Source organism: Populus alba, chromosome 5 (assembly GCF_005239225.2).
Source record: "Populus alba chromosome 5, ASM523922v2, whole genome shotgun sequence".
In the NCBI taxonomy this organism is placed as follows: Eukaryota; Viridiplantae; Streptophyta; class Magnoliopsida; order Malpighiales; family Salicaceae; genus Populus; species Populus alba.
In genome coordinates this window covers 20,205,495-20,214,017 of record NC_133288.1, presented here as the reverse complement: position 1 = coordinate 20,214,017, position 8,523 = coordinate 20,205,495, and the positions used below count along the sequence as shown (strand labels likewise).

The 8,523-nt window shown below is 36.7% G+C and overlaps 1 protein-coding gene across 3 annotated transcripts; it reads left to right on the top strand.

Moving 5' to 3' along the window:
* Window positions 1-457: 457 nt before the first annotated feature.
* On the top strand, window positions 458-7,492 carry LOC118061648 (lysine-specific demethylase JMJ31). 3 transcript variants are annotated; one of them, XM_073409448.1, is made up of 15 exons: window positions 458-757; window positions 859-936; window positions 1,021-1,104; window positions 1,216-1,380; window positions 1,494-1,562; window positions 1,648-1,774; window positions 2,090-2,162; window positions 2,335-2,451; window positions 3,763-3,882; window positions 4,071-4,089; window positions 4,702-4,777; window positions 4,895-5,211; window positions 5,346-5,461; window positions 5,565-5,658; window positions 7,101-7,492. In XM_073409448.1, exons 1-15 carry the CDS (start codon window positions 668-670, stop codon window positions 7,167-7,169), a joined length of 1,614 nt encoding a protein of 537 aa, XP_073265549.1. In that variant the 5' UTR covers window positions 458-667; the 3' UTR covers window positions 7,170-7,492. The 3 variants fall into 3 exon arrangements, with proteins under 3 accessions (XP_073265549.1, XP_073265550.1, XP_034931048.1); XM_035075157.2 differs by having other exon boundaries at window positions 461-757; window positions 1,210-1,380; XM_073409449.1 differs by lacking the exon at window positions 1,021-1,104 and having other exon boundaries at window positions 460-757; window positions 1,210-1,380.
* The last annotated feature ends 1,031 nt before the right edge of the window (window positions 7,493-8,523 follow it).

The following is an 8,523-nucleotide window of genomic DNA, read 5'->3' as shown; positions in this document are numbered from 1 at the left end:
TATTTATTATATCCTAATTATTTTATAATTATGTTGGTTACTAATAATACTGTATAATTACGATATTAAAAACACATTGTCAGTTTTTGAAGGTAAATAAATACTATTCAATTAGTAACAAGGAAATTATTAAAAAATGTTAAATAGATTTATTTAATAAACTATAAAATTATTTTAATTTAGCCAATTGCTCGGTAAAATGAACAATCGAATATATTTTTAATAAACTATAAGAAGCCACTCCCTCATTTTTCTCAAAGAAAAAAACAATCTCCACTGTCCTAGAGTTCACAGAAACTGGGCTTGGAAACCAAGGCTTCAATACCCGATGATCCAGTAATTTAGGTCACTGTTGGCCCATAAACACTTGGCAGTTGGCACTGATTAAAACCACGAAAACTTTTAAATTCCACAATCAACCCTTGGCCCCTTACCAAACTACCGCCTTATATTCCCGTAAGTAACAACTGGCACGTTTCCCTTCCCGGCGCAGGAGTTTTTCGTATAACCGGTCATACTGGATCCAATAATCCTGACTAGGCGACTCACACAGTCACACTCACTCACAGTCTTTGAGGTTCGTACCTCAACTTGACGTTCTCAGTTCTCACTCCCTTGCCTCCCTCGTAGCTGCGGCAAACAATAAAAACAAGAAGAAGAAAATAACATGGAAGAGTCTTTACAAATCCAAAGATTCGAACAGCTCCCTTCTTCCACAGAATTCGCGTCTCAAATCGAATCCAAAAACGTCCCCGCTGTAATTCAATTCCTTCACCACATCTCCTCTCTTTCAGAGCTTTCCATCAATACTATTTTGTCCAGTAGAGCTTACCTAGTTTATATTTCTCTGCTCGAAAGGTTTTTAATGGATGCATTAAAGACTGGAAAGCCTTCGTCAAGTGGAATCCGGCTAATGGCGGCCTCGATTACTTGCAGGTTACTTTATAATTTATTATTATTATTTTTTAATGTAGGAACTGAACTTATGATTAATTTTTATGTTAATTAATTGAAATTTAGGAACGGGTAGGATCATCTACCGTGGAAGCTATGCTATCTAAAACTGCACCTGTGTTTTATGGTGATATTAGAAGCCATGAAAGGGTAATTTTTGTGCCAGTTTCTTATTCGAGTAATAATCGTATATTTGAGCTTTTAAGAGTTTCCTTCCTCTTATTACTATATGTGTTTTTTCCCTTCCTGTTGTAGGTTCAGTTACCGTTTTCCACGTTTATTGATTTTTGCAAGCAAAGTATGCGAAACACGGACAGTAGTGGTGGTTCTTTGTTGCAATCAGAAAGGCATCAGGATGCTGTTACTGATGTAGATCAGGAAAGTATGCTTTCCGGTGATGTTCCTCAGCAAATTTATCTAGCACAGGTTGGAACTTTGCGGATTCTAGATATTGAATGCTGTTTTTCTTGTTTAATGCTTTTGAGTCTGTGTGATATTGAGTTAGTACTAGGGTGAAAATTGTAATTGTCTGTGTCCAGGTGCCGATAATGAATAGTGAGGATCGAGAGAGGGTTCAACTTGAAGGTCTTAGGGAAGACATTCAAACGGTTTGTGCATTTCTTTCTTCACTCCGTTGCTGTTTAGTCTAATGGTCTCCATGGTTAACTAGTTACCGTTGATTGATTTTCGCAGCCTACTTTTTTGGAAACAAAAGAACTAGCTTCTGTCAATTTGTGGATGAATAATGCTCAATCTAGATCAAGCACCCACTATGATCCACATCATAACGTGCTATGTGTAGTTGCTGGCAGCAAACAAGGTTCCGTTTCTCTCTCTCTCGCCCCCTTCTTGTCCATTCTACAACTATAGCGACTTTCTCTCTTTAGCTGCAAGTTATAGATTCATGGCAATGCTAATAGCCCTTGTCAGGATTCTATTATTTGCAAGGAAACTACAAATTCTTTTCCAATCTTGCATGCTAATGCTTTCTTCCTGCACACTTAGTTCCATGTCATGCTTGCACTTTGAACCGTTGCCTATGTCTGGTTTAGACAGTTTCCTTTAGCAATTTATTTATAATTTAGAGCTTGCTTCTTTTGTTTTTCTGTTTTGTTCAAATACTTCTTCATTGCAGTTGTCTTATGGCCGCCCTCTGCAAGTCCATTTTTATATCCAATGCCTGTGTACGGGGAGGCCTCAAACCACAGGTATGCCACTTTTTTGTGAGCAACAGCAAATTAATTTCTGTTCCTCCTCAATTTTGTAAGGGTATGAAAATGTAGTGCCTGTAAAGTTTGTTTAGCCACTGGAAATTTGGAACTGCTTTCTTTTTATAATTATCGTTTTGTAACTGTCAACCTGTCTTCTTCTGGCTGGCAGTTCTATTGCTCTGGAAAACCCTGACTTCTCATTGTATCCGAGAGCAAAATGCTCCATGGACTACTCTCAGAAGGTTATTCTTCATGCAGGTGATGCCCTTTTCATTCCTGAAGGCTGGTAAGGTTTAAAATATAACGATGCTTATGAGAAAATTCCCTTTATTAGGAACCTTCTTCGTGTAATTCTAGAATATAATGCTAAGCTTCTGATATTGTTCTTACCTTTATTCAAGTTTGTTATTGGCCTTTTGTTTTACTTCTTTAACAAACTACAAGAAATCTGAGATGTTATTTTGCTTTCTTTCATGCATTTTGTTGTGTTGTATCACGGATGTATCCGTAAATTTATTGCACAGACATCACAAAAGGTGGTAGTGTTGTTGAAGAGATTGATGAATTCTTATGGTGGAGAATGGGGAATTAGGAGTTATGGTTGATCTTGGGGAGGAAAGCATAAAAAGATAAGAGTTTTGGTGGCTGTTGTTTTGCTGTCGAATTCTGTAAACACTTTGCAGGAATTGAGACCTGAAGGTGACATAAAGAAAATGATCCATAACCAAAAGTAATTGAATTAACCTAAGACTTCCAAAACATAGGAAGTAAACCTAAGACTTCCAGAACATAGGAAGTAAAAATTTAAAAATATACCAACAGCTTTCTAATTTAAGAAACCTTAAAAAAAAGACTTATTATTGTCCAGGAAAGACTTCCAAAATATGAAATTGATGTAATTCTTAACTTATTGGATCACTATTCCCCTGCTCCTAGAAAAATTGGTTGCTTTGTTCATCATCTTGTCTGATATGTGTGAGTCATCTCATAGAATTGACAAATAGAAGCTATTTATTTTTCAGCAGCAAACATGAAGTGGGGTTTATGCATGTTTGTTCAGAACTGAGGGGCATTAATGCTAACTAGTATAGCTGAGTCTCCTTCATGCATCCTTTCACACCTTCAGGTCATTTCTCCATTTTAGTTTCAAAATTGTTGATCTTCTCTTTACCTTAGAGCCTTTTGGTTGCAGTATTGTACTTCTTGCTATCTGTATCAGCTGTCCTGTCCATGCAATAATTTGTTTTAGGATTCTTTCTTTTTAAATTATCCATGACTGACATTGACATGGCCTTTTATGCTTTGTACCATCAACTATTCCCTCCTCTTACCATGGTTTTTTTCGTGATGTAATAGGTCAACAAAGAATCAATTATGTAACTGTCTAATGCTGCAAACATCGTTTCCAAATTTAACCATTTCTCTTTTACTGTGTTTTGCTACTCAGAACCTTACTAAAATGGTTCTCTGATTCTACTGTTCTTTATGCATGCAAAACTTATTACACCACTATCAAGACACTAGACTTATTTCTTGAACTCAACCTCACTTTTGGTATTTAGTCAGGTGAGATGACTGTTGTCTCCAATTGCTACAGGTTCCACCAGGTAGACAGTGATGATTTGACCATTGCTGTGAACTTTTGGTGGCGGTCCAACATAATGTCTAACATGTTAGAACACATGGATGCTTATTATTTGCGAAGAATATTAAGAAGGTACTCTTGATTCATTATGTCTTATAATGTTATAATGTTTCATCTGTTTCTCCTTTGGTTCCCATTTTTTCCCTGTGCAACTGTTTCAGTTTGGTGTTGGTAATGCAGTTTAAGCTAACTTGATTCTGTGATTTTGTTTTGCTCTAACATGTTTTATTTGCTCGTTGAATCAATGCTATAAATTCAAGATTGATGGATAAAGAAATGGTATGTCCTTCTCCTTGATACATCAGATGTTGCAATAATGCTTATTCCTAGTGGAGACCCTTTTCTCTTGTTTTTGGGCTCTGCAAAATGTTTTTTCTGTTAGCTTGTGCCCATTAGATTTACATGATTTCTTTTACCATGTATAATTCCTTTGTGAGACATCCTTAGGTTTGCAGCATTCTTCATCAGCCACACTTCTATAGTGCAAAAAACATTTGCAGTGGAAGGACAGAAGTGTTTCAACAAATTAATGGTTGAGGAGCTCTTTATGTCTGAGCTTTGAAAAGTTCGAGGGCCACTAACAGATAAAATTGTGAACATAACTTTTTTGAGGCTTTCAGAAAGTTTGTCATTGTTTGTAGACGAAGAAGCTTTGAAATCACAAGTCTCCACCAAAACTTTTCAGTAATTTATGACAATTGATGCTCAAATAATATCATGTGCAGAGTCTGTTTACTAAAGAGTACCCATTAATGAAATTTTCAAAATTGTTTCATCCACTAAGTTTGGGGAGTCTACTGTCCTGTTTCTTTTCCTTCATGCATCTTGTTTCGAGTTACAAGTTTATTGTCAACCATTTCAACATGTATATTATATTTAAAATTAGGACAGAACCAAGTACTCCCCAAGGCTTCTCCTGGAACAGAGAAACTGAAGTGTACATGTGAGCTGCTCAGTAATGGAGCAGGTCAGTTCTGATAATTATACCACTAGGTTTTCTTCACCCTTTCAGATTTTACTCAAAGGAATACCCAGCTTATTTCCCATGTTTTTCTGTAGACTGATCTTGATAATTTTGTACCAGATCATGGTTGTTGTGACTTGAACCCGGCATGCAAGAAACAGGGTTTACAAGGGAAGGACCTTAAGTTGCATGAATTGGAACCGTTTTCTCTCCAGGCCCTTCAAGAACTTGTTTCTGTAGTTCATGACTGTGTTAACATCACCGACCAAAGTCAATGCATTCAATCAACTCCACCAAATGATTCTAAAGTCAGTGTGAAACATGAATGCGATAAAACTTTGACAAGAAAATTATTTTTCCTCGAGGATGATCCAGTTGCTAAAATTCTTTGGACCCTTGATCCAAGCACTCTTCAGAATGTCCTCCTTGCCATGGCGGTGAGTATGCACCTCCTTATAAAGCTCCCATAGGTGGATGGAATTCTTATTAAAACTGTAGGAAATACCCGGCTACCAACACACCATCCCACCTTTTTCTTCAATAATTTTTCATGTCATCTCACTCTTTTCAGCACAATTTTCCAAGAACCCTGGAGGCTCTGATACTGCACTTGCTTTCACCAGTAGGAGCAGAGGTACTTACAAGGAAGTTTGATGAGGTTGATCAACATACAACAGAAGATGATCGGTATCTGTCAAATTCATGAAGATTTTTTTTTTTTCTTGAAAGGAAAGAAGAAGACACCTATAATCTTTGTATTTACTCGGCTATTTATCATTTTTTATTTCAGGAACAAATTCTACCAAGGCTTTTATGGTGCATTTGATGACCAATTTGCTGCAATGGAAGCAATCCTTAATGGAAAGGAATTATTTGCTCTCCAGGTAATGTTATTTTTCTTCATGAAAATGCCTGGCAGAACTACATAAATTGCATATTTTATCATGTATATTTATGATTTCATAAGGTATGGTATTTAGGTACTTATGTTTGCATGTGAAATCCATTTTGCATTAGGTTCACTAATTTATTTACTACTTTTATGGAGTGAGGAATAAAAGTGCTTGAGTGCTAGAGCATCCAATCAAAAAGCTGAAAGGTAGGATTGCTTCCAAATTCTCTATCCTAGGACCTCACTTCCATGGCCTATAATTCGGTAATGGCTAAACAGGCCTAACTTGTGGTCAATCAACATAATAATGAAATGCAACGAGTAACAAACAAAACAACTTAATATAGTAGGTGGAGAGTGTCTCATACTACATTTTAACTTATGCTAATATATTAAAATGCCATTAACATCACAGTCTCTGTTTGTGATTTGAATGGTGTTTTCAAAGGAGAAATCATCACATGTGATCTTCTAAGTTTGGAGCATTCTTTCACAAGCATTACTGTAATTGGCCCAATCTCAACAAAGTATCATATTTGAAGTTTAAGGTTAAAGTATACATTTCTAGTAGCTACACACCATGAAAGTTTCTTTTGGAGTTGTTATATTCCAGTTTGATGTAGATTCCATTTTGATCCGTTAGTGGTCTCATGCTATGAAGCATTTTTCTGCATGATTTTATTGCATCCTGCAAATAATGAAGCTCTTCCAGATTTGGAATTTGGTGATGGAGTTCACGTAGCACGCATAGGTTAGAAAATTAGTGTGAAAACATTTTTTTCTTTGCACTTAGCCAGGATCCTTTTAAGATGAAAAAAAGAAAAAGAAAAAACAGAGAGAGGGCAGCGAACCCTGAAATCCATGTTTCTTACCCATTCTTCGGTATCAGTGAAAAAAGTCCCTCTCGAGTTCTTCTCAGTATAACTTTGCACGGTGAGCTAGTGCTGTGCCATGTTAGTATTGCCATGCATGATCATTGCATTCACAGATTAGATTCTCTGGGTCTGGATTTGTCTTCTTTTTCAAATTAAAAGCTGTACTGGCTGAATCCAACTTGATTTGGATTCTACTCTCATTATAGTTTTCTGATCCAGTTCAACTTTGACCACATTGATTTTTTCCCAAATGAGCAGTCTTTTTAAAGTTATTCATGGGCTTTGTTTTCTTTTTGGTTCTTTGCATTTTCCAATCTCCGTCCAAACGAACTTTTATATGCATTATTTAGCAGCATCGTCATCTTTTCCTTCGATTCATATGCGAGTGACAATAAAGTCTTCCAAGCACGCCTACAGATAAATTAATACATTCTAAAAGTCTCCCTTTCTGCTGAAACAGAGTTGATTGTTAAAGATGGGGATTATCTTGAGCAACTCTGATGCATTGGACTCATGAGAACTTTGGATCTGAATTTGACATATTATTTTCTTGTCGCAGGCATTTAAAGATTCTCTGGATAAATTCTTGGGAGTGAACATTGACGTTCCCAAACCATCAATTAGATGATAAGCCATGCAGTGATGCAACATCGTGAAAGAATCGGTCCCACCTGCAGTATTAAAAGAGTCGAGCAAAGCATTTCCATAGAAGAAGCTTCCTGTCATAATCGGTACTTTTACATGCGAGTCATCCATGCTGCAGAAATATAAATGATTGCCAAGTTTGAATAGTGCTGTATATTCACAGCTTTCAATATGCCATGCTATCCCAAGTAATTTGACCCTAATGATACGCTTCCAAAAGATAAATTTTTTGTATAATGTATAGTCTGAATTACGAAACTTCATGTCCCTGTCTTAATTAAATGGTGTTCCATCAAGAACGCTTAAGCAGATGGCATCAACAGCAATATCTTCCCTAAATAACGATTTTCGTCTTAATATCAGAGCAAAACTGGAGAAAGTGTCGTATATCTGGACAAAAATCTGACATCATGTATGATTAATCCAGCCAGCAAGCATCTCAGCAGTTAACACAAACCAGAAGAAAAGGTAATGTAACCATATAGTTGCAACATAACTCGCTTGCCTGGTTTTCTCACCTTTTGTCGTTTCTTTATTACGATCGTATTGCTGAGACTTGGTCTAAATTTACGAGGAGATTATAAAGAGAATGCGGTCACATGGAGGTGTATTTTTCGTTTATTTTTTTTAAATTTATTTCTGGAGGGGTTGTGTGGAAAAGAGTGCGTTGCATGGGGATTTGCAGCAGGAGTAAAGAGGAAAGAGCATGGAAAAAGAAGGCTTTGGTAATTATTAGGGCCGGAAGGAAGAAAAGAGGGAAAAGGAGGGTTTGTTAAGATTAGATTCCCTGATGGAAGATGACATATGCAAGATTGCAAGGATGTTGAGAGAGGAAAAGGGAAGAGGTAATGGACGAGAAGCTTTTGGTTTGTCTGGTTGTGCAGCAGAGGGATATAAAAAAGATGCAGTCTTTTTCTGGAGGCAAATGGCATGTATTGTACCTTAACCCTGCATCTTACATTTATACTTTCTAAAAGCTTGGATATACCATACAACACCCACCACCTCTTCTCCTAGTGAATATACAAAGTTATGGTAACAAGAATTTGCCCCATTCTCCTAGCGATCGAATATACAAAGTTATGGCTCGTAACTTGCAGTTCTTCTGCTGCGGGTGATTGCGTCGGTTGGTTTCAGCCGCGTTTTCAAACATATAATTTTATATAAGATAAAAATAAAGACAGAAATGCAGTCAGCTTGTGTTCTTCTTGGCATCATACTAATTAAACCACTCGAGTGGACGTCATGTAAATCAGTTTATACATGATTCTTCCAATCATTAACATTGAAAATTTGCCTAAACTGATCGATTCGAGTGGTCAAGCATGAGATCAACT

Excerpts from the sequence above, each read along its gene's own strand:
- LOC118061648 (XM_035075157.2), top strand. The coding sequence starts at position 668 with ATGGAAGAGTCTTTACAAATCCAAAGATTCGAACAGCTCCCTTCTTCC. Across the intron at positions 1,775-2,089 it reads AGTTGCTGGCAGCAAACAAG|TTGTCTTATGGCCGCCCTCT; the intron begins GTTCCGTTTCTC and ends TCTTCATTGCAG. Across the intron at positions 4,778-4,894 it reads GCTGCTCAGTAATGGAGCAG|ATCATGGTTGTTGTGACTTG; the intron begins GTCAGTTCTGAT and ends ATTTTGTACCAG.